This window comes from Arvicanthis niloticus, chromosome 14 (assembly GCF_011762505.2).
Source record: "Arvicanthis niloticus isolate mArvNil1 chromosome 14, mArvNil1.pat.X, whole genome shotgun sequence".
NCBI classification, from domain to species: domain Eukaryota; kingdom Metazoa; phylum Chordata; class Mammalia; order Rodentia; family Muridae; genus Arvicanthis; species Arvicanthis niloticus.
In genome coordinates, this window is record NC_047671.1 from 65,823,238 (window position 1) to 65,848,478 (window position 25,241).

The 25,241-nt window shown below is 42.7% G+C and overlaps 1 protein-coding gene across 1 annotated transcript in view; it reads right to left on the minus strand.

Moving 5' to 3' along the window:
• Positions 1-1,248: 1,248 nt before the first annotated feature.
• Dsg2 (desmoglein 2) overlaps positions 1,249-25,241 on the minus strand; it is a 43,594-nt gene continuing 19,601 nt past the window's right edge. The window contains exons 4-15 of the mRNA XM_034518227.2: positions 24,126-24,287; positions 23,847-23,991; positions 22,103-22,269; positions 20,452-20,589; positions 20,168-20,353; positions 15,861-16,126; positions 12,813-12,955; positions 12,300-12,527; positions 10,033-10,260; positions 9,117-9,238; positions 7,041-7,367; positions 1,249-4,338 (exon numbers count right to left, since the gene is read on the minus strand). Of these exons, the coding sequence (XP_034374118.2) occupies positions 3,322-4,338; positions 7,041-7,367; positions 9,117-9,238; positions 10,033-10,260; positions 12,300-12,527; positions 12,813-12,955; positions 15,861-16,126; positions 20,168-20,353; positions 20,452-20,589; positions 22,103-22,269; positions 23,847-23,991; positions 24,126-24,287 (3,129 nt within the window). The 3' untranslated portion in view covers positions 1,249-3,321. The remainder of the gene's footprint in view (positions 4,339-7,040; positions 7,368-9,116; positions 9,239-10,032; positions 10,261-12,299; positions 12,528-12,812; positions 12,956-15,860; positions 16,127-20,167; positions 20,354-20,451; positions 20,590-22,102; positions 22,270-23,846; positions 23,992-24,125; positions 24,288-25,241) is intronic.

Below are 25,241 nucleotides of genomic sequence, written 5' to 3' on the forward strand. Positions count from 1 at the left end.
CTTTTGTGTCAGTCCAAGTAGTTATACGGTTAAACTAACTTTGGCCCAAAGGGGCATCCATAAATCAAGTACTTACATACTAAACTGACATTTTGGTTACTAGGTTAAAAACAAAGAAGCCTTACATTATTTTCTAACCTCAGCCAATCACAGGATACCCCTCTGTATGCTAGTCTGCAAGCAAGAGCATCCATTTTACTGATTGTAAATCCTGTTTGCCCATGTTCCCTGGAATTCTCTGATCTTTCCCTGGTTCAAGGCTAGCCCTTGCCCACGCCATGGGTTATTTTTGGAACAAGTGGTTTGCTAAATTTATTTAAAGCTTTGCACTGAAAAATACAAATCCAAATTCTAAACATTTTTTTTCTACTTGCTCAATCTAAAGTTTTTTTGTGTGTTTTATACATGCTAATGGACTTACTTTCCCTTGAATAATTAATACGTATTTCCCTAGAGTCCCAGCATAGAATAATTAATACGTATTTCCCTAGAGTCCCAGCATAGAATAATTAATATGTATTTCCCTAGAGTCCCAGCATAGAATAATGGTTTCTTTCTTCTGCTGCTGCGGTGACTCATATCTTTTGTTGTGAAAAGTAACAAGCAACTAAAACAATTCTCTCTAAATACTGTAGACAAATGTCCTCTCTTTGGGTCAGATGGGGGATCTTTCTCCTTCTCTGGTAAATTATAAGAGATTCCTGTAGTTTCTGGTCAGTGTGACCTTCAGTTCCTTAAGAATAAACCTGCTGGACTAACCAGACAGAAGTATAACCATGGTACTTGCTTAAAATTTAATTTAGATAAATAATATGACCAGTCACAAACATGACAATTCAACTGCAGGGTGCTGCCAAAGTGACATGCGTTTGCTCGGAACTGTATTATAATATCAGATGGGCTGGGCCGGGCATATTAACTACATGTCTAATTTACCACATTTTCAGTTAATCCTGGGTTGATTGGGATAGAATTCCATCCCATGTCAAGAGCACAGCATTTAAACCACTGGATGTACAGTAAAAGACTATTCAATGTCAATATTAACGTAACTACCCTTCTTAGCAATGTTGTTTTCAAAGAGTCTGGCTGGGCCAGCAAATCATATTAAATAACAAAACCCAAGAAACACCTGCCTTCAGGAAGGGTGTTTTTTTTTTTTTTTTTTTTTTTTTTTTTTTTTTTTTTTTGCCACACAGTAACATTCGTTGTAAAATATCAGTAGGAAGACATGGAGAGAGGTCTCTCTGAAGGAAAGTAGCCTTTTTATTAAAATATTTTACATGGTTACACACACAAATGCAATCCTCCCAAGGAACAAATGTAAAAACTAACGCAAATCACCGTTTTGGGAACCAGGAAGATTATACCCTGCACAAAGAGAAGTGGGGCCCCAAACCCACCCACAGAGGGAGCTCAAGATTGAGTTTTAAGTTGTTTTTTTTTTCCTACATGGGATGTATTTACAACTTCACACAGTAGCATAATTCCATCTGCACACTTGGTAAAATAATATCAGGTACAGAGAAAATGAAAGCAAAATTCCCACAAAGCTTACTTTGTAGAAAGTAAACAATTTCAGATCATAGGAATAAGGTGACCTCTGCCCCACATAGCAGACCATGCATAAAATCACTTCATGCATCACGGTTAGTGTGCACCATATAACATTTTTTTTCCACAACACAATGCATGTAAACAACATTTTAAAAAAAGTCTACAAAAATATAAGTGTAGAATTTCATTTTCCTAGCAAAATATCCAGAAATGTGATGGTTTTCAACATTTTTTAGGGGGGTGGGGTGGGTGGGAAACATGGATATAAATTATGACTGATACATGCATAGGTTTTAAAACATTATTTTTTAAAAGCAGACTTTAATTATATAATACTTTCTGTTGGTGTTCTGCACAATCCAAACAATAGCTTCCTCAAAGAAACAAGACAAGGACGTTGAATGAGATTGGGCCAGTTAGTCAAGGGTTTTATGATAAAATGTTTACTTCATGCATATCAAGTCATGACCAGTCTTTTAGATATCAAGGTGGTAAAGGTCCTAATTCAGAATTATGGAACTACTGAGTCTTCTTGATATTTGAGTAATTGTAAGAGAGTGGTTTGTGGACCTCTTGACCCATAGATACTGGCTTGGGACATGTGAGAGGCACTGAGGACTTAAGGCACTCAATGGCAGCTCACAAACTACACCCCGCTGAGTGAGTGCAATGTCTTTGGCGCCCATTAGAGGGCACCAGATCCCCTGAGTTGGAATTAGAGGTGGTGTGAGCGCCAGTACTGGGAAGACAGAAACCGAAGGTTCAGCAATAATGTGCTCTTAACCACTTGGTCATCTGTCCAGCTCTAAGTGCACTAACTTGTAGCTAAGAAACAAATATCTGAGGAGGTTTTTCTTAGTAGTCTACTATCACATTACAGAAAGTTAAGTAGGAATTTTATCCTGGATTATTATTAATATTTGTTGTTGTTATTTGTTTGTTTTGTTTGAGACAGGGTTTTTTCTATGTAGCCCTGGCTGTCCTTGAACTCTTTATATAGACTAGGTTGGCCTCGAACCTGGAGAGATTTGCCTGCCTCTTGAGTTCTGGACTAAAGGCGGGCACCACCACACTTGGCTATCATGGATTATAAAACTGAAATGCTCAACATTTTCATGACCTCTGATAAACGAGGAGAAACATGAAGTCATTTTTTAAGTTCACAGGACATGCTATGTGCAGAGAAATACACAATATGTATTCTCATCCTGACAATGTTCTAAAATTCTGTCAACTTTACACAATTAAAAAAGGGCTCCAGTGTTTTTTCATTCTTTTTTTCTCGTCTCCAGTGTACTCAGGGTCCCAGTGTTAAAGTGAACCAGAAACTGAAGTTGAAGGCTTAGAGTGGAGATGTGTCTCTGGTGCTATTTGGTACTTTTAACCTGTGTGGTTCTGTAATATACAGGGTGGACCTGTCCCTGCTGAATACCAACACATTGTGCAGAGACCCATCTTTCAGGACAAGAGGAACTAGAAACTGTGCTTTAATTTGGCAAGTTCTTGGAAGCCAATTTTACATGTCCCGTTTGTGAGTATTGCTTGCACAGCGCACTAAAAGGCACTTAGGAACCAGCATCTTAATTCCATCCCCCAATATCACAGAGCATTTCTGAAATACAGCCCTACCTGAGGCACCGTGTCTTTGGCATGTCAATGAGTTCTTTCAACGTGCAAGTCTTTGTGTGGCAACATTAGAGGCATGGAGACACACACCCAATGGAAGCTAGTTAAGCTCTGGGTCAGACTGCGGCTGGCTTCTCTTTAAGAGTAAGAATGTTGCACGGTGCTATGCTTGGTGACCCTGGTGGAAGATGTGGTTATAGTAGAATTGGGAGGACCAGATTCCTCTACATCTAAATGGGGCAGGGGACCCATGCCTCCCACACTAGAGAGCACGGTCTTCCTAGCCTTGATGGAGGTTTCACTGGGAATCTGGTAACTGGATTGCAGAGTGGAAGCAGGAGTCAGTATTCTCTCTGTCACGGTGACATTCTGTCCTCCTGCTGCCACAGTGGGCATTGCCAGAGTGGGCTGCACGCCTGAGCTGGGAGCGAGGACGCTCTCTCTTTCCCTCACCATCACATACTGTGCATCTGTCAGATGCTGGGTGACCTCAAGGGGCTTAGGGAGGCCCCCATTAGGTTGGATCACTCGTTCTGTAACAAGGACATTTTCTTCATTGGCATAATGCTGACCCACCAAGGTGGAGGCTGGAGCATACACCCTCTCTGTCACAATAAGGCTCTGTGGCTGTCTAGGAGGCAGGATCACAGTGCTGGGTGGCACCGCTGAGCCTGTGGCATAGGAAGTTTCTGTCACTATAATATTACCAGAAGCCACAGGATCAGGTGGCGGTACTACCTTCTGACTCTGCCTGGAAGACACAGAGCTTTCAGTGACAATTTCCTGTGTGACTTTCTCTGTGTGTGCTCCATGCAGAGGTTTGGAGGCTTGGAAGCCACTGTTAGAGGAGTACGTGCTCTCTGAGTTGGTTGTCGCTTGCTCGTAGTGTGAGCCAGAAGCTGCATTCATGCTTGCTTCTCTGACCGGCTTTTGCCTCTGTTCAATGTCCATATCAATCTTTCGACCTAAGCAAACTTCAGCTAAGGTCTTGAATTTAAGCCCCAGGTCATCTAAGAACAAATCATCAAGCTCTCCCTCGATAAAACTGCAACACCCGATGGAGCCTCGGAGAGAGTCCGTGTCTTCCTGAGAGTAAATGAGAAGGCAGTCTTTGGCCATGTGAAGGTCATCTTCCCCAGCGTAAGAAGCTGCTTTCTAAATGAAAATAAGAATGGAGACAGGTCACTACCAGACAAGTTCACTTAAAATCAGGCCTGATAGTTATTGATATAATGCATAAACTGAAAAGAAATTGAGTCTAATTACGAGGAAACACAAAAGAAACACATTGAAGCCATCCTACATCATGGTTGGCTTGTCATCTCACAGAATACTAATATGAAAGATGAAAAAAAGGGTGGAGTACAACTTCAGATTAAAAGTGAATAGTGTTTTAATAACCCAATTAGACACTGAATAGAAAATGTAATTGCTTTACAAGACTTTCATTATCATGGAACAGATCAGTATCTAGACGGAAATGTACATTGTACCACTTTTAAGTTTCTTATTTTGTTAGCTGTGCTGTGTGCAACAGAGAATATGCACACTGCATTCTAGCACACGTGTGTTTACGTGAGTGAGGGACAAAATGGAAAAAAAAAAACAAATGGAAAATAATGCCAAATGCTAACTGGTGGAAATCCATGTACACAATGGATACACTTGAAAACCTCTACTCTCTTTGAGATGAGATTTTATGTAGCCCAGGCTGGCCTCAAATTCTATATGCAGCTGAGGATAACCTCGAACTCCTGGATCCTCTTGCCTCAGCCTTTCATGTGCTACGATTACATACATGTGTCTCTACTTCCAGCCGTTGATTCTTTGGACAGTCTTATGATAGCTTTGAAATTCTAGTTCTCTTTACTTGGTGTGTGTGGGGTTGGAGACTGAACATAGAGCCTTAAGTTCCCTTAAGTGAGTTAAAGTCCTTACCCTTTAACCAGACCTATTTAGATTGTGGTACCCAGCGTTCTACCATGTCAACCAGATCCAGCCAGCTGACAATGCTGCTGTTTCCCTTACAGCCTTGCTGATTTCCTGCCTGTATCTTTCAGCGTCTGACTATAATTGTGGATTTGTCTATTTCTCCAGCAGTTTTTGCTTTAAGGCTTTGGATTCCTGTCATAAAGAACCAACGTGTGTAAGAGTGTTATGTTTCCGCATGAATGGACTAGTTTCCATTCTTAAATAAAATAAATACTTTTGGTTCTGTCTGGTAATGAACAACATTCTGGGATAAATTTTGTTTAGCTGAGATACTTATCCCTAGTCCTGGTTTCAATTGCTAATCTCAAGCCATGACATATGATCATCTTTTGTGTCACTTTTTCATCGATTTGTGTGTGTGTGTGTGTGTGTGTGTGTGTCTGTTCTGTGAATTCCCTTCAGAGTCACAAGTTTATTATATAAATTACAAAAATGTGGAGCTAGAGCTATGGCTTAGTGCTTGAGAGCAGTTGCTGCTCTTCAGAAGACCCAGGTTTGATTCCCAGCAACCACATGTACCTCCAGTTCCAGGGTTCTGGCCCCCTCTTCTGGCCACTACTGGAAATGCAGACACACAGCACTCAGTCACACATGCAGGCAAAACACCCATACACATAAAATCAATTAAAACAAACAAATAATCCCCCCCAAACAAAAATGCAAATGGATTTATTAGCCCTAGTGTTTCAGACTATGATCTCTGTCTTCCTGTGTTTATTCCTCAGAGGGCCTGTATTTTCTGACCCATGGTCACTTATCATAGTCACATGACTTTCTTTGACCAAGGAAATGCAGTTGTGAAGGGGGTAGAGTCTGAAGGAGCCTGTGATGATTAATCTGCATTACTGTCTTGACTGGATTTAGAATTGCCTTGGCAGAACTCCTCTCGGTGTGTCTTTGAGGCAGTTTTCAGAGAGGTTTGAACGGGGTGGGCAGAGTCATCATCGTAAGTGTGGGTGGCACCATTCCAAGGGCTGGGGTTCCCAACCAAATTAAAGAAGAGCAGAAGAGAATGAGCTGAGAGGCGGCTTTCAGCTCTCTTCCTGCACGACGACAAATGTGACTAGTTGTCTCATGCGTCTGTTACCATGCCTTCTGCACCATGATGGTCTGTCATGGTGATCTCAAACCATGATGTCATTAACTTCTCAAACCATGAGCCCAAATAAATCTTCCCCCCTTAAGATGTGTTTGTCAGGGGCTGAAGAGATGGCTCAGTGGTTAAGAGCACTGGCTGCCCTTCTAGAGATCCTGAGTTCAATTCCCAGCAACCACATGGTGGCTCACAACCATCTGTAATCGGATCTGATGCTCTCTTCTGGTGTGTCTGAAGACAGCTACAATGTACTCACATAAGTAAAATAAATAAATCTTTTAAAACAAAGGAAAAAAAAGATGTGTTTGTCAGGTGCTTTATCCCAGCAGGGAGACACATAGCCACCTGAGCCGATGCCTGGCTCTGCCACTGTCATTTCTCCTGGGTCACAAAATGGCAGCTTCCCTGGTTCAATGTGCTTTCTTAGTGTGCATCTTACAATGAAGATGACATGGAGCAGAGCGGGAGCAAATTGACAGGTTAAAAACATGAAGAAAAAGAACTATGCAGACTATGGGGCCATTTGGTAGCACTGACTAACTGAGCCAGCCACTGGCTAGTTCAATGGGTCCCAATTCGCTCATCGCCTGCAAACACAACTCAAAAAACAAAACAAAACAAAACAAAACAAAACAAAACAAAACAAAACACACCATAAAACTTCCCCACTAACTGTATCCCTCACAAAAGCCCACTTAGTAGTAATCTAGAATCTCACATTTTGACATAAACGGCTCCCTCCTTGCCATCCATAGAAACCAGCGCTTACCTCTGTGAAGTAACTTCTTAAGAATTCCTCATTCACAGCAACAGCTCCTCCTCGAGCCCCACTCATGTCTCGGGAAACCCCTGTGGCTCTTGTTGTCCTTATGGTTCCATCGACAGTGATGGCTCCTGCTGTCCCTCCGTGGTGAGTGTCCCTCATAGTGAGGAGGCTTCTGTGCTCTTCCCATCGGGCGTCAAACTCAGACTGCCCTTTGATAACGGAAGCTGAGCTGCTGCCTTTCACCGTGCCTTCCTTGAGCGTCGCGCCTCCTACGCCGCCTCTCACTGCTGAGCTCTCCGCATGGTCAGTCACTAGAAGCGATGGCACCACCTAGCGGAGAACACAGCTCAGAAATGAATCCGAAGGACAAAGGGCCGACCAGTGTACTTGGCAGGAGGATGTGAGCTAAGTGGATGGAATGAGAGGTGAGCTATTTCCTCCTAAGCAAATTAGAAAAACAGCCAGGAGGGGGCACTTCTACTGCAGTCTTGTAAAGGATTTCTTATTTCCGATTTAGAGTTGACTACAACCAGAGGACACAAAGCCCAGATTTCTTTATGGGGTCTCGGTTTACCCTCTTAACCAGAACCAATGGCACCCACCTCCTCTTTAGGGTCTTGTGTGACAATTACAAAACTCTGAAATTTCAGCTGGACACATGGCCATTCAAAATAAGAAGTGTATTTCCAATCTTCCACTGCTACAGGATAGAGTCTCTTGACTTCTGACCAAAGAGGACCAAGAAATGCTATCTACACCTTGTAGAAAATGTGCCTACAGGGTCAGTTCATAATGTCATAGCTGCTCGCTCTAGTGTGAGGGTTGGAGCTAGTGTCTGGGAGGAAACCCGTCTGTGCAGGCGCAGGAAGACGGTAGACTGGGGGCGTGTTTGTTTAGTCGTTTGAGAGTGAATCTCACTGTGTAGTCTAGACTGGTCTTGAATTTGTGATTGCTTTCCATTAGTCTCCTAACTACTGGGGTTATAGGGTTGTATTGCACTTTGAATATGGAATGCCCGCAGAGGCTCATGTGTTTGACCACTTGGTCCTCAGTTGCTGGGATGCTTTGGAAGATTGTGGAACCATTAGGAGGTGGAGCTTCACTAAAGGGAGTGGGTCCCTGCAGGGGTTTTATAGCCTGACACCACTCCCTGTCTGCTCTCTGCACTGTGACCAGCTCCTTCACAATTATGCTACCAAGACTTCCTTCCATGATACATTGTATCTCTCAAGCAATAAGCTTTTCCTTCCTTAATTCCCTTTGTCAGTTTTTTTTTTTTCTGTAGTAATAACTTCATAAGCACCTTGGAGTTGGAGTTTTCCTCTGTCAGTTGACTATACTGAGAATGGATGTGAATCCAACCTGGCACTGAAAGGACCATTTAATAATGGGGTGCATTCCCTGTCCTTCACTCGACACAGTTAGGATCACCTTCTGACTTCTGGTCTGCGTTCTCACTAGCACGGGAGATACCACAGTAGTCAAAGCCTTTCCACTCCGCTCTGGCGAGCAGAGAATATACTATCGCTTGAACCTGTTGTTTAAGATAGGCATGCATGTGAGATCTGATGACTACTGCCGGATAAACATGTGCATGACTCTGTCTTCATCGTCACACTGCAACATCAAAACAGGCTCCCGTGACCTTGCAAGGGATAGGGCCTTTTCCTCACCAGCAAGCACGTGGTCAGTTTTGCAGTGGACACCAGTTGGGTCCCTCACTTTAACTGTGACACTGTCAGATCCCACAGATGCAGGCCTCAGTTGTGTAGACATGGTTGCTTCCTAGATGCCAAGGACTTTAAGAGTTGAGTGCCAGCCCCTAATGTGTATATTTCACAACTTAATAGCTGTGTCAGTCTCTCATGACAAAAACTTTTGCCGACACCCTCTAAGTAAGACACTCATAAAAGAAGCTGATGGTTCACAGCTGTAATCTCTACACTTGGGAGCCCAAGGCAGGAGGATTGCTTTGGGTTCAAGCCTAGTCTGAGTTACAGAGTGAGATTGTTCAAATTCCCCATGTCACCCAATAAAATCAGACCAGTAGCAGATCACATCACTGTCTGAAGAACTGACCTTGTCTTCAGGGGGTGCCCCTTCATTATTCCAAGGATGCAGCATCTCTATGGTCCCAGGAATGGGGGTGAAGCCCTTGGCGCCCTCTCCACAGTGGCATATCAACAACAAGAGTGGCACCACTGTACAAAAGCAAAGTGGAGTCAGAGGTCCATTTACCAGCTAAACCCACGCCATCTAGAATTCACATCTGAGTTCTCAAAGCCCACTCTTCACATATTTGAAGCTTCATTTTTCTGTTTTCTGTCTTTTTCACTCTGATCCAACCTTTCCAGCCTTGCTTCAGTTGAATTACACCCAAGCCCAGAGGTAGACAGAATCCTTTGACTCAGAGGTCTTCCTCATGACAGAGAGCCTGTCTCTGGCCCCCAAGCAGAACACTGTGACTGGGAGAAAACATTTAAACCAATTTTCTCCAATTTTATTTTATTTTAATTTTTTGGTAAGTCTATTGTCTAAGAAAAAAAAAAAGATATGTATCAGAGTGAACAAAAGCAGCCAAGAATGGAGGCACATGCCTGTGATTCCCCCTAGTACTTAGCAATTCTCCCATGCTTGGGAGGCTGAAGCAAGACTGTTGTGAGTTTGAGGCCAGCCTGAGCTACAGAGTGAAACCTTGTCTCTAAAGCCCCATCCCAACAAAACAAAACAAAACAAAACAAAACAAAACAAAATAAAACAAAGCAAAACAAAACATGCTTTTGTGTGTGCCTGTGTGTGTGCTTAGGACAGGGTTGACTGCAGCGGGTGCTGGCCAGAGGCAAGCCGATCAGCCAACGAATTGAGATGCAAAGCACGCTTGGATTGGAATAAACTGTATTTGTAAAAACAACCTTATATCCACACGGTACATGATTGGTAAGTCCTTTCTGAAGACCTATTAACACTACGCAAGGCCCTGGGAACACAGACTTACGGAGCAGGAGCAGCAGCGCCAGAATCATGAGCGCGATGGCGGCGGGGCCCAGGCCGACATAGTTGTTGTACAGCGCAGCCGCACAGCCCCCGCCCTTCTGACACTCGCACACGGTGAGCTGAAGGACCTGCCTCTCGGGGCAGCTGAAGCCCTGGCTGTCGGAAATGAGGAAGGGAATCTCACTTCTCCCAAGCTTCCGCTCGCTCTGTTGCAGCAGCACACTGGTACCTGCCAGAGAGGAGACGCAAGAGAATAAACATTGAGGGAAGAGAAATTAATAAAGGGTCTTAATGTGGCCTCAGGTGGAAGCTTTATTTCTCACCAGCTCTTCCTGGTGCTCACTCTCTGTGCTCACCAAAAAATGTGCCCACAGATTTCAAAAGATTAACTAGCAGAGGGTACGGGTTGGATGCAACTTTCATGATGATTAGATTAGCTAATGGGTGTGGTTCACCAAATGCTAGGAACAATCACCACCCGCTCCAGTCAGTGGGAATGCGACGACATTTCTGTGAATAACATGGACATTTGTATTACCAGTTATTAAAAAAGAAGCTATCAAAGTGGTTTTTAAATGTAGCAGAAACTGCCTGATGTCACCCTCAGTTTTGATAATTTTCAGGATAAGCCCATCTTATTTTTATTTTGGTCTTTTCTTTTGTGAGATACTTTCTCTCTATATACCTACTGTTTTGTTTCTTTTGTTAAAAAGTTTGGTAATGGCGCTTCATGTCATTTAAACATGCATTTTTAATTCAGTGAGAGACACATGAAAAAAGACAAAGTAAGTAAGACGTTAGCACCCAGAAGTTGAAGCAGGACAACAGTAGAGTTTGAGGCCGGTACAGACAACAGAGGAAGAGCCTGTCTCAAAACCAAGCAAATAGAAACAACAACAATAAAGGAATTGCTGAAGTCATATCTCAAAATAAGAAAATTCCATTTGTTATTCAGTGTGGACGGGGTTCTCTCTGTGTGTTCTAGCACCACGGTCAGCATGTGGAGGTTACAGGTAGGTCCTGAGTGTGGAATCACTAATCAGGCTTGGCAGCAAGGAACTTCTCTTACCCACTGGGTTGGCCTGCTGACATTATTTCTTTGAGACAGGGCCTTGCTATGGAGACCAGGCTAGTCTGAAACCTGATGTGTAGTAAAGGTTAATCTCATAACAATCCCCTCGCCTTTGCTTCCTAAGTACTAGAATTGTGAGAACATTTGTATGCCTGTATTAAAACAACAACAACAACAACAAACAAACAAACCAAAAAAACCAAACTAAATTAAACAATATCAACAAATGGCAGAAAAACCAAACAAAACCTTTCTCTGAATTATTTTAAGGTAAGCTATAGATAGTTGCTGATAACTGTGTTGTAATTTTTCTGAAATGAACACTGCTTGCTAAATAGTCTTGTGGGTAGAATTTTCTGTATTTGAGACTGTCCCAAGGACACCCAAAAGATCACATCAAGAAGAGGACATGTGCAAGACACAAGCATTGCACTGTGTCTACCAGCATCGGGTTAGCATGTGTTTCAGACCCTTTGCCAGATTGTCTCTACCACAAACTAGTTTTGTGCCTTTCAACCAGTTGTTACACCCTGGTTAGGCCAGCATCCTAGCCCACCATCAGGGCATAATGTTACTGAGCAAGGATTAAATGAGATAGTGTGTGCAGAGGGCGTGGCACACAGTACATGCTCAATTAATGCTATTTTAGACAGGATTGTTATGAATGCACTTCACAAATATATAATTGCTGTACACAGTAAGGCTCCAGTTTCTTCAGCTTGTTAAGGCAGAAGCACTTGAAAGGGTACTTGGAGAGAACTCAACTTCCTTAAGACAAGCCAGACCATCTTTACTTTCCACAGGTCTGTATGAGGAACTAGGGTACTACTTTAGGTTCAGAGTTCAGACCCTCATTTTACTTCCCTCTTAAAGACTACACTGGGGATGAACTGAAGTATAATCTGAGAGAAGACACGTGGTCTACATTTTCACCCTGACTACTATTTTTGATACAGGGTCTCACTGTGGAGCTCTAGCGGGGCTGGAGCTCCCGATGTAGATGGATCTGGCCTTGAACTCACAGAGCTCTCATGGAGGGCTCACTGTTCTGTCTCCCAGCACTGGGATTCTTTCATAGTGTGCTACTATGCCTGGCCTAAAAATATACTGGAAATAAAATTTGAGAGAACAATCAGCCTATGTCATAAACTCCTAGTTATCAATCGCGCTTACTATTTAGATGTTGATGTACTTACTTTCTTGGTGCGTTATCTTCCACTTCTGTGCCGTTCCAGGAGGCTGGTCAATGATGGAGAAGCTGAATGGTCCACTGTTCTGGGGTCCATCCAAATCCTCTGCAGTGACATTCACATATGGCTCATCCTCACAGACACTCCGTACTGGGTCCACCAGTGTGGGACAATTGTCATTGATGTCTTCAACATTGATAATGACAGTGCCAGTGATGGTTTTTTGAGGATGATCTTGAAACCAAGCAGGAGAGAGTTCAGACTTCTGAGTGTATCACTGACCATGGACACAGTTGCAGTACAGAAGCCAATCAGATAAGGAGGGGGTGCTAAGCACCCAGGATACCTCCCATAGCTGGCTCTCGGGTTCCTATCAATGTGAAGCCACTAAATAAGCAAAAATGTGCAGGCCCACTGACGAGACAGCCATTTATACATGGTGAGAACAAACACTTCTGGTGGTGGAAGATAAAATCTAAATGCATTTAACCATGAAAATCATCTGTTTATTAAACTTACCTTTGGATATAGCCACAACCTTTACAGTGTAGGTACCATTTTGGACATATCTAGATTCAAAGTCAGGAATCTTCACAAGCTTAATCTCTGAAGTGTCGGAGTCCACAGAGACCCAGTTGTCACTGTCTTGCACTTTTACATATCTGTTACAAAACAAACACCAAATTCATTTTAAATTCTGGATACATTGGAACTAACATCTGTATCTCTTTCAAACTTAACTTTTATCCCAGTACATATGGCCTTGTTATACATACCGAGTTTGAACATCACGAGGCAGATGGGGTAGGCTTATGTTCTATAGTCTATTGAGATACTGTTAGTATGTAAACATAACTTGAAACATTAGTGGTTGACTTAAATGGAAGGAACTAAACATTTTGAAATATTGTATAGTGTTAGGAATCATGACTTTCAAGACAAATTGATTAAAAATGAAATCACCGAACTCCTGGATTTTTTTCTCTGAAAGTGAGGAAAATCAAACAGCAGAGAGAATGTGCTCATACTAGTACTGCAGTGAGTACTACTGAGTTTAACAAATAAAACACATGAGTCTCTTAGTTCAGCCAATCAAATCAACAATTTATTTTCCACTAAGTAGCTACTTAAGCACACAAGCATGGGTGGCTAATTTATAGTAATATCTGTGTACACTATTTGGAGATAATCCAATCATACACTTGAACTACATTTTAATGCCTTTTATTATTGTCTCTAGTAAATTATAAATGGAGGTGAAAGTACAAGGACCAGGAGTTCAAGGTTATTTTTGGCTACATAGTGAGTTCAAGGCCAGCCTGGGCTAATAATACCATCTTAATAAACAAACAATACTTAACACGGTAAAAATATGGTAACACATTTGGATTTTCACAAGTACTTTTGAATGTCCTGTCAGGAACGATAACAGCTCATGTGGTATCTCAAATATTCATAAATTACTGAATGAATAATCAGTACAACACCACACGATGACAAAATTAAAAATATGGTCCTTTTGCTGTTCGTATTAAGTTTAAAAAAGGATTTTATTTTAATATTTAATTATGTGTAAGTGTGCTTATCTGTGTGCGGATATGTGCGGGTGCCCTTGGAGGCTAGAAGAGGGTGTTGGAACCCCTGACTGGAGCTACAGGCGATTGTGAGCCATGCAAGGTTCAGGTCCTCTGCAAAAGCAGCAGGTGCTCTCACCTGTGGAGCCAACTCTTCAGTCCTTCCTGTCCTTATGAAGACTTCATTAAGTGATCTAAGTTAGCTGTGTCTCCCAGAACCTCTGAAAACACCTATGTGTGAGCCACGGTCAAATGTGCTCCATTTCTAACATTTTATAATTGCATGCTAAAGAAAGGAAACAAGACTGGTTTGAGGAAGAAACAGCTTGTCATCATTCAAAGAACACATACCATTTTGATGATAGTCATAGGCCCTGATAAAAATAGCAGCAAGATTTAAAACAAAAAAGTCAGAAAGCCATTTTCAATTAGGTTGATATCAGAACATACAAACTTCTCAGTCAATGTAGTGAGAAATCGCACAGAATCGCCCATTCTGGGGTCTCAGTTAGGGGTCGTCCTGTCAGGCAGAGAGAGCCATGGAGGCTAAAAGTAGAGACCATCAACCTGGGAGGAGCAGCTTGGCCCCCACAGGTAGCATCAGTAAAGGATGGTCACAAGGAGATTTCAGGCAACAGTGGAAGATGCTTATTAATATTAAATTAGGAAAGAGTTTTCTCTTCTATGGCTGATAGATTCCACTAATGGAGAATCAGATGGAAATGGGGACAGACAGTTGGGAGCTTTCTCTGGCTTTCCCTTTCTGCCACAGTGGGCTCTAGTTTTAGATGAGGTATTTTATGGGACACAGGCATAAGGACAGATGAGCAAGAGAGCATCTTTGGCACTTAACAGAAAGTCCCCCAAAGCTATTGTCTCAGCAGCCAAATAACTCAACCCAAATAACTACATAAAATCAGCTTTGAATAGGGTTCTTTCCATACTGAGACCCTAGAGCTAAGACAGAGATTCACTTTGAAAATGTTTAAGCACACCAGTGTACACTGTCACTATAGACTGGACACTGGACACAATGAAATCCTTTTAGCAGACTGACAACATCCACTCAGTTCTTAACAAATCTTTTCAGTAATGGCTGCTGTGATCAACACACACTCAGGCTCACAGGGTCTGGAAAGATGGCTCAGTAGTTACGGCAGCTCAGAGTCCTAGGAGGGAATCTGGCTTTGGTTCCCAGCATCATAGGTCGGCTTACAACTGCCTGTAACTCTAGGTTCAGTGAGTTCGCACCCTCTTTTAATCTCTGTGGGCTTGTGAATTCATGTGGTGCACAGACATACAGTCAAGTGCACACACAAAAAAGCTCACTCCTTCTTGAACTAAATAACGTGGCTTAAATACAGATGCGAAACATTCAACATAGATTTGTACATAAAATGATTTCTTCATATTGGAACACATAAAACAATTTTAAAAATTGTGTTTGTAATGTGGCATTTGTATGTAGCAAGATTTTCTCTTCATTTATTTATTTGAGACACGGTCTCACTGCATAGTTCAGGTTGGCCAGGATTTCAGAATTCCCCTGCCTTAACCTCCTCAGTACTGAATTATAAGCATGCGCCAGCATCCTGAGCACATAGGTAATGTATCTGCTACTTCCTCACCCCCTACTCTGCTTGGAAGTCAGGGAATTTTACAGTTATTTTCTGAGATGGTTTTCAGTCCTTTCTACTAGAGCTGACTCAGAGGTGACCAGCCCAGCCTCCACACGAGGGGCTGAGGGTCCGAGGGTCCGAGGGTCTGAGGAGTTGAGGGATGGCTATCAGGATGGATGCTCCCCACCTCCCTCATCTCTTCAACTACAAGCTCAATTTTGAGGAACTGGTTTCTCAGACCTTTGGCAAAGTAATTCTGGGGTGTAAAGGAATGAGCTGCTTAGATTTTGTTGTGAGTTTTAAAGTTAGGTATTTCATAAAACAGGCACATAAGGTAATTAAAACCCGGAAATACACTCACAACCACATCTTACGTTACTTTAGCTGCTTGTCCAGTGTCTTCATCAAAAACTTGAAATTTTCCAATTGACCGGCTGAGGCTGGATCTATCCATTGCCTCACTAGCTCGAACAGAGATTACGCTGCTCTTGAAATTAATGCCTTCAACCACGTTCTTGACCTTGACAGTGATGGGAATGGGCGTGGCCTTGTACTTGCTCAGAACAGACTTGTGGAAAGCTGCTTTGTTAGTGACAAGGATACTCAAGTCCAGCTTCTTCATTTCTTCATAGTCCACTTCCTGGAAAGACAAAGCCACAGTTAATGCTGGGGAATCAGAGTACATGAGCACACACAGACACATGCACACAGACACACAGACAGATGTGCACATGGATACACACACACGGACACAAAGATGTGCACACAGATACACGAAGACACACACGACGTAGACACTCAGACAGACACACAGCATAGACAAAAAGATACACACTTAAAACATAGACACACAGACAGATACACACACACAAGATATAGACATGCAGACACACAGACAAACACACAAGACACAGATAGACACACAAGAAACACAGACACACTGACAGACACACACGCACAAAACATAGACACACAGACAGACAGACACAAACACACACAAGACAGACAGACAGACAGACAGACAGACACACACACACACACACACACTCTCTCTCTCTCTCTCTCTCTCTCTCTCTCTCTCTTTCTCTCTCTCTCTCTCTTCTTATTTTTCATTCTTTGGTCAACTTCAGTCCCATCTCACAACTCCTCACAGATGCATGCCTACTTTCTTCTTACTCAACTCTGTTCTTCTCTCTCCCAACCCATAGAGCCCAGTGTTTGCTGTTCAGCTATTCTTGGTCATGAGGTCATTACACCTGGTCAATATACGAGGCATCACACCATTAAAGAAAACTGATTTTCCTTCTTCCAGCAGCTGTCAGATGGCAACAGCTCCTCAGTGTGGGGTGGGTTTTTGTACCGACCTTTCCCCCTCCATGTTGGAAATTGCTTGGCTTCAGCATGCACAGTCCTTGCACATGCTGTCACAGTCTTTGAGAGTTCACATGTGCAAAGAAACGCTTTCCTTGAGTCATTGACCACCTATGGCCCTTACAATTAATACTATTTTGGGGACAAAACCATGAAGATCTTCCTTGGCCTGGAACTCATGCTGTACTGGCCTTGAACATTTCATTATCTTTCTGCCTCTCTTTACATGCTACCTTAAGTGGCCAGCACCACCATGTCCAATAAGCAAGTACTTTCAGTTTATTTTGGTCAAAGGTCACAGTTATTTTCAGAAGCATATTTATTTTTAACAAGCAAAAATGATTTTTTAAAAAGGAGAAATTAAATAGGCATTTAATGAAGATTAATATTCAGTAATATATCCCATGAGTTTGTTTTTGATAAATGGGGCTATGGAGTGAGTACATGGTCCTGGGCTGGAGAGTTTATGTCAACTTGACACAGGCTAAAGTCATCTGAGAGGAGGGAGCCTCAACTAAGAAAATGCTTCCATGAGATTGGGCTATAGAAAGTTGGAAGGGCCTTTCTTAACTAGTGATTGATGGGAGAGGCCCAGTTCACAGTGTGTGGTGCCATTCCTGGGCTACTGGTCCTGGGTTCTATAAGAAAACAGACTATGCAAGCCATGGGGAGCTGCCAAGAGGGGGGTGGGGAAGGGAGAGAGAAAGAGAAAAAGGGTGTGAAAGAAGAGAAGGAGAAGGAAGAGGAGGAAGAGAAGAAAAAGAAGGAGGAGGAGGAGGAAGAAGAAGAGGAGGAGAGAGAGGAAGAAGAGGTGGGAGAGGAGGAAGAGGAGGAAGAGGAGGAGGAGGAGCCACTCACAAGAGGCCAAACTGTCTGGATCATATACAAAGGAGCCTCTGGTGGAAGGCAAGCCCAGCCACAGAGCTGGAAAGTGCAAGGTTGAGGGCAGGGTAGGTCATGTAGGGACCAAAGGATGCTGGGAGAACCTGGAGGCCAGGTTTGCTTTGATTTGTAAAATATGCACCTTAGTCCCTAGTCTCTGTCCGAACCAAACACCAGTCTCCAAGGTCCATTCCTTTACTTGGAAATTTCCATTTCCTCCTCCCGAAGCTGACTACCAAGGTCCAGTTATCAAAATATTGAAGTCCAGCAATCAAAAAACTGTTGGCTCACTTAATTAACATGTCCAATTAAAATCAAACACCCAATGTGGGAGTTAAAATCCAAATCCTAACATGGGATTTCCCTCTTTCTCTTTATAAACTGACATTTGCCTGTGGGCCATGTCTGTCTCCTCTCTGTCCTCTCTGTCTCCTGCCCCCTTCTCCCTTGTTCCCTCCTCCTCTCCCTAGTCCTGTTTCCTGTCCTTGTCTCTTACTCCCTGCCCTTTGTTTTCCTGGAGCAAATAAATCTTTGTGCTGAGAACTTGAACTTGGGGTGTCTTGAGCAGACTCCAAGGCTCCCTACAAGATTCAAGACATCACATTTGTAATTTTCTCAATCTGTTCTTTTCTATAATAATAATTTTACTTAAAACATTTTGGTCTTTGACACAGAATCTCATTTAGCCCAGGTTAGCTTCACACTGACTATGTAGCCAAGGACCACCCTCAACTCCTGATTCTCCTTCCTGTGTCTCACCACTGCATCTGGTTACTATGGTGCTGGCAGCACTGACTACATGACCCGGGCCATGCTTGGCGGGCAAGCAGTCTGCAGACCAAGCATCATCTCCAGCCAACTTCAGTCTTTTCATCTCCACCTCTCTTGGTGCAAGTAACTGCATCTTGTTTTTGTAGCTGTTTCGATTGTCTGTTATTTATGAACCGTTTCTTTCCATGTGCATGTGAATTCTGCTTTTCCACCTGGGGTTGTGTGTATATAATTCATCTGCTCCTGCTAAAACATGGATGTCCATTGGCTTTTACCACTGGTGGGACCTACAACTGATAGTTTGAAATTGTGTTTATTTCTATATAATGAGTTTGTTTGGTTTCTGGTACCATTACTAATTTCTTCAAGTCATAAAAACCTGTCTTCCCTTTAAACTCAGGATAATGTTTTTACCTCTGTTTTTTTTTTAAATGTATTTATTTTATTTCTATGGGTGCACTTAGCTGTCTTTAGACACACTAGAGGAGGGCACCAAATCCCATTACAGATGGTTGTGAGCCACCATGTGGTTGCTGGGAATTGAACTCAGGACCTCTGGAAGAGCAGTCAGTGTTCTTAACCACTGAGCCATCTCTCCAGCCATCTTAGCTCTGCTTTTAAGAAGGCCATTTAAATGCATATCATAGCTTATTATTAAGGGAAGGACTGAAACTTCAAGATAGCTTTTTTTTTTTTCTATTTACACATTCATCTCACATCATACTTTTAGATTTACCCAGTATATATTATATACACCATACATATTCTATAATATATATATTCATATGAGTAAACACACACACAAGTTGAGAGACACAAATCTGCAGGTAATTTTTATCTGCAGCTAAATGAAATAGTATTTAAAAGATGTTGCTTTTTATTTCAAAACTAGGTAAGTCTAATAGTCAATTACAGTATATTAATGTTACTCCTTAGTTTGTTACATAGACAAAGCTGTTTTAGGATTTTTGTTTAAAAAGTTCTGTGAAGGTTTTGAGAGCCGAATGTATCCACATTCATATTCTCTCCCTCTCTCTCCCCCCCCCCCCCAAGATAGGTTCTCACTTCATAACCCAGGCTGGCCTGGAACATACAGTGTAGCCTATGCTGCCCTTGAACTTTCAACAGTCCTCCCTTCAAGTGCTGGGATTATAGGTACAAGTCACTGTATCCAACCAAGTTTTAACTTATTTGGTACTGGGGATTGAACCCACGGTCTCACACATGCTAGGCAAGCCATCTTCCACTGAGGTATTCCCTGAATTTCATATGTTCAGTATGACTACTTAAGTCATGTTTGCCTTCACTGATAACCAGGAAGCACAGAAAAGCAGGTTACTTTCTTTCAAACTGTAGCCCTTACACGACAGATTTTTCTCTGAAAGACGAGTGATTGAGCCCTGGCCCATTGAGCTCACGCTGCCTGGGAGTGTGCAATACAAGGTGTGTGCCTGGGATCTGAGTTCCTGATCTGGCTCTGAACTGTAGTGATTGCTTCTTTCCATATGACTTGCACCAGGAAGGATGTTCTTGACCCTGAGCAATGCTGGTATCAGTTGATGTCCTTGTAAAGCAACCAAGAGAATATGGGGCTCAAAACATGTTAGTCTCTCCTATAGCCACTGTCCCACTCTGGTGGTGGACACTCACAACTTACCTTGACAAGGGTCACGATCCCTTCGTTAGTCTGCGTGTCAGTCTCAATGTGGAAATAGCCCCCTTCATTTCCCGACGCAAACGTAAAGTTTGCTAGCCAGTTATCGGAGCCGACTTCATCTGCATCGGTCACTTTGATCCGCATGACTTCTACATTAACCTGGTTTTCTTCCACCGTCCCCTCGTACTGCAGAACGCAAATACAGCTTTTCAGCTTTTATTAATGCAATAATATATTTTTAGTTGAGATTCAAGAAATAGTAAATCTACTATAAATGGAGTTACCATTTCCTTTTCCACCACAGGTATATTGTCATTGACATCCAAAATACGAATCTGAACTTGAGCTTGATGCACTGGTTTATCTGTTATCTGCCCGTTACCATCTCTTGCTTCCACCGTCAAGGAATAGCTGCTGTATTCCTGAAGAATAAGAAAAAAGGAAGAAGACCCATCTGAGGTGGACATTAATAGATCCTGAGGAGGCTGTTTGGGTTTTGGTTCACTTTATCTTTAGGAAATGGATTACGGTCTAGTTCATTCATAATAACTTCTGTGGTCATCAACTACTGGTGTGAAGATGCTATTTATAGTTATATACAGTCAGAGCTTTTACAGAGGGGCAGAAAAAGCGTGGGGAGATTTTGATAGCTCTCAACTACATCACTGGGGACAGTCTTAGGAGATGAGTTGATTGTGCATGTCTTTAGTTTGTTCTGCCATGGAGGTGCCTGGTTGCTTCTGTTTTGCTCTTATACTTTTAATCTAAGTTAAATGCTAAGTTGGCTGGAGGTCCAGACTAGAAACATGTCTGACAGATGCCAAATGCCAGATGTCTGTCAAAAAAATGCCACTCAAAGCACTTAAAAAAAAAAAAAACTCAAACCAACCTGCTTAAAATTTATATCTGGTAACACTGCAGTGCCCTCTGGAGCCTCAATACATGACCTTTCTATACTATAAAAATTCTTGTGTATGTGGCACTTAAAGATTATCTATTTCCCCTTTGATTAAAACATTAGAAGTAGGGATTGAAAAGATTGCTCAATGGTCAGGAGTACCGGAAACTTTCTCGGAGGACTCAGGTTTGGTTTCCAATACCCATAGAACAGCTCACAGCTGTCTTGTAACTGCTGTCCCAGGGGATCTGACACCCTCTTCTGACCTCTGCAAGCACCAGGTGTATATGTAGTGCCAGACACATGTACAAGCAAAATATCAATATACATAAAGCTAAAAAAATTGAAATCAAAATAAAATGTTTGAGAGAATAATCTTTCTAGGAAACTACTCAAGCTCTCAATATTCTATTTTTTTTTTAAAGACTTAAAACAAGACTTTTCTCTATTATGAACTTTTTAGTTCTCCTTTTTGTTTTTGGGACCAAGTCTCACTATGTAGCCCTGGCTGGCCTGGAACTCCTAGTTTGGAGGCTAGGTTGGCCTCAAACTCAAGGATATCCAGCAGCCTCTGCCTCCAGAGTGCTGGGATTAACAGCGTGTGCTAGCATGCCAGGTGTTTATTTTGGAAGTGAGTTTCACTACGTAGCTAAGGATAACCTGGACCTGCCTACATAGAACAGGCTGGCCTTGAGCTTGTGGAGAGTTTCCTGCTTCTGTCTTCCAATGGCTGGGCCATGTTCCATGTGTGAGTCATATGGCAAAATTGTAGTCTTCATGCCAAGTGTTCCCAATCTGGTGCTAGTCCCATTTCAATACAAACACAGAGCACCTCAATTTGGGCTGCTCACATTTTAAGAGCTCGATAGCACACGTTGCTAGTAACTGTCCTACTGGGCAGCACGTCGCTACATAATAAGTCTGAGTTATTCCATGAGTGAGGAATACAGAGCAAATTAAAATTAGAACATAAAAATTGAGGGGGTGGGAAACTAGAGAGGGTTAAGAAAAGAGGGTGACAGGTGACATTAACTTACCTCTCTGTCCAAAGTAAAACTGGTCGTGTAGATCTCCCCCGTGTCTTTATTTAGGTAGAACACTGGAGTATTTGCAGGCTCCTGAGAGACAATTCTGTAGGAGACTTTAGCATTCAGGGTCTCGGGATCGTCTGCATCCGTGGCGGTGATTTTCATCACAAGTGTATCTGCCGTTAGGAACGAAGGTATTGGAGGTGAGTGCTCTTACAAATCGGTTTCTGTTTTATTTTTTCAGCTGTTTCCTGCAAGGATCTGAGGTTCTTATCATAATTTCAGCATACCACTATATATATAAAAAAGATTTCAGATTTGTTTCCAAGTCTGCTGAACTGAGATTGGTCCTTGGGACCACATGATGGGACAAAAGAACTGAACCTCACAGGCTGTTCTCTGGCTTCCATGCATGAAAATAGTAGAGAAAAACATAAAAAATAGAAATAAATGGAAAATCACCATATCAGGGCCACACTTTGGATCTAATAGCCAAGACTGAGGCCCATTCATGCTCCTGGATGTTTATTCAGGTGCAAACTAATTAGGAGAAGTACAGCTATACTTTTTTATTATGATTAAAGAGAAATCTCTCTTTTGTGCCTTAGAGTTCTGCATTGAGCAATTTTGTCAGCATACAGAAAAAATAATATAAATCAGAGGTCAATGACACCCCACACTAGCCCAAAACCAGGAGGCTGCTCATTTTTGCTCATAAAGTTTTACTGGAACACAGCCCTGTCCATTTTGCATAGTGTCTACAGACAACTTCCCTTTATAGAGCAGGCTTGAATTGTTGCTACAGAGACCTTAACACAACAGTGTTCCAGTCTACCATCTTCTCTGAAAGATCATGATTCTTCATGATTCACATCATTTTACAGTAATAAAAGAGGTCTGAGCCTGGAATAAGGGTTCATTATTGTCACACTTCCGGTGAGTAATACTCAACCTTTTCTAAAAATAGAATTTTGTGTTTCTGTATATGAGGAATAAATGATCTGGTTGTATATCCCCACAGCCAAAAAAGAAAAGAAAAGAAAAGAAACATATTTTGGCTTGGAGAGATGGCTTAGTGGTTAAGAGCACTGGCTGCTCTTGCAGAGGAATCAGGATTGGTTTCTAGCATCCATGGATCAGGTGGTTGTTGGGCCCCATTTCTGCCCTGGTTTGGGCCTTGTGGACAAACCTGAGCCTGGCTCGAGTTTCTGTGGCCTTGTGGGAGAACCTAAGCCTGGCTCCAGTTTTGAGACCTGTCTCAGTCACTTCTGTACTGGGGGTGACTCAACAAGACTGGTGGCCCTGCCTCTGCCCCACCGTTGCTGATGAAGGGCTTTGACATTGGCCCTGTCAGTCCCCATATACTCTGTCACCCTTCTCTGCCCCCTAAGTCATCTCACCACAACAAAACTCCTCCTCCCTATGCTCGGAGTTTATATAAGCGAGAGGCTGATACATTAAAGTTGAGTTCCTGCTTCGACAAGACTCCCGGCCTGGTGTGTTTAATTTGGGCCATCGATACTCACCATCCTGCTCAGCCCCGGAGAGACCCGGTGGGACCGGAATCTCTCTCCTCTTGCCTGGACCTGCTGGCAAGGAGCCGACAGGTGGTGGCTTACAAGTGCCTGTAACTAGTTTCAGGGGATCCAATGCCCTCTTCTGGCCCCCATCTGCACCTGGATGCAGGTGGTGCACACATGGACAAGCACACACACACTAACACAAAGAGCTAAAAGAAGAAATACACTCTTACGTGCTGCACTCAGTTCCTCAATGGCCCCAACAAAGACCTCCTGGGTGAACACTGGCTCGTTGTCATTGATGTCCAGAACTTTGATGCGTAGTTCTAAGGGCTTCTCCAGGTTTTTTCCTCTGGAGTCCAAGGCATAGCCTGTCAGCTAAATTGTGACATGAACATTAACAGATATGCTACAGCAAATCAATTGCTATATAATTGTTTCATAACCATAAAACAAACCATAATTCTCACCAGAGAAGAACAACAAATAAAGATACAATTGTTCCTTCTTACCAGAAAAAACGGCGTTTCTTCCCGGTCAAGAATGCTGGTGATGTTCAGTTCTCCCGTGTTTCTATCAAAGACGAATATACCAAAAGGTGGCTGTGTAATTCCCTTCCCAGTATACTTGTAGGTGATCTTTATCCCCTGTTCTTCTGCAAGGTCAGAGTGTATCTAACATAAGAAAACAGAAAAACTCTTCAAGTTAAAACCTTTATAATTTATATGAAAACATTTAATGACAATGTCTTTTTGAAGGAGCTGTGGTACGGACAGGAGGCAGGTGGCCTGGTGTCATGAAACCGAGTTCTAATCTTGTCTCAGTACACACAACGGTATTACACTGGTTAGCTGCTCAGCCTCCCCAAGACTCTGTTCTGTCCCCTCCCCTCCCCTCCCCTCCCCTCCCCTCCCCTCCCCTCCCCTGCCCTCAGTTTTCTTTATTTATTCACTTTATATCTTTGCCACAGGCCTCCTCCTCTCACCCTCCCCACTTCTCTCTTCCCAGTCCCACACTCACAAATCTCTCCCCTCATTACCCACTCCCCTTCTCCTCAAGGAGAAGCCCCTTCCTTGGCTACCACCCCACCCTTGGACATTAAGTTGCAGCAGGATTAAGTACATCCTCTTCTACTGGGGGGCCTCAGTTTTCTTATCTGTAAAATGGATAATAGGACAGTGCTCACCCTTTAGGGATATCGTGGAATTAAGATACAGTTGGCTAGGTCTAGGAGGGGAAGTAGATTTTTTTTCTTTTTTCCTTGTTGTACTAGGGTAGAAACCAGGGACTTATGCAGGCTAGTGGAGAGCTTTCACTGAGCTACACTCATGGGAAATAGGTTTTATGAGACGGGATTTCACATAGCTCAGGCTAACCTCCAACTTGATATGCAGCCGAGTATGACCTGAACTCCTGATCCTCCTGCGTTTATCTCCCAAGAGCTGGGAGCATATTTAAAATTTGATACATACAGTAAAAACTTAATCAAAAATAACTTTTATAAAATCACCCAACTGCCTGGAAGATGTGAACAGGAATCTTCCCAGAACAGGCTGAACAGCTAGGCACTTTGTCTGCCCGAAATAAATACTTGAGCGAATCAATGTTGTTTCTAACTGCTGCGTCCC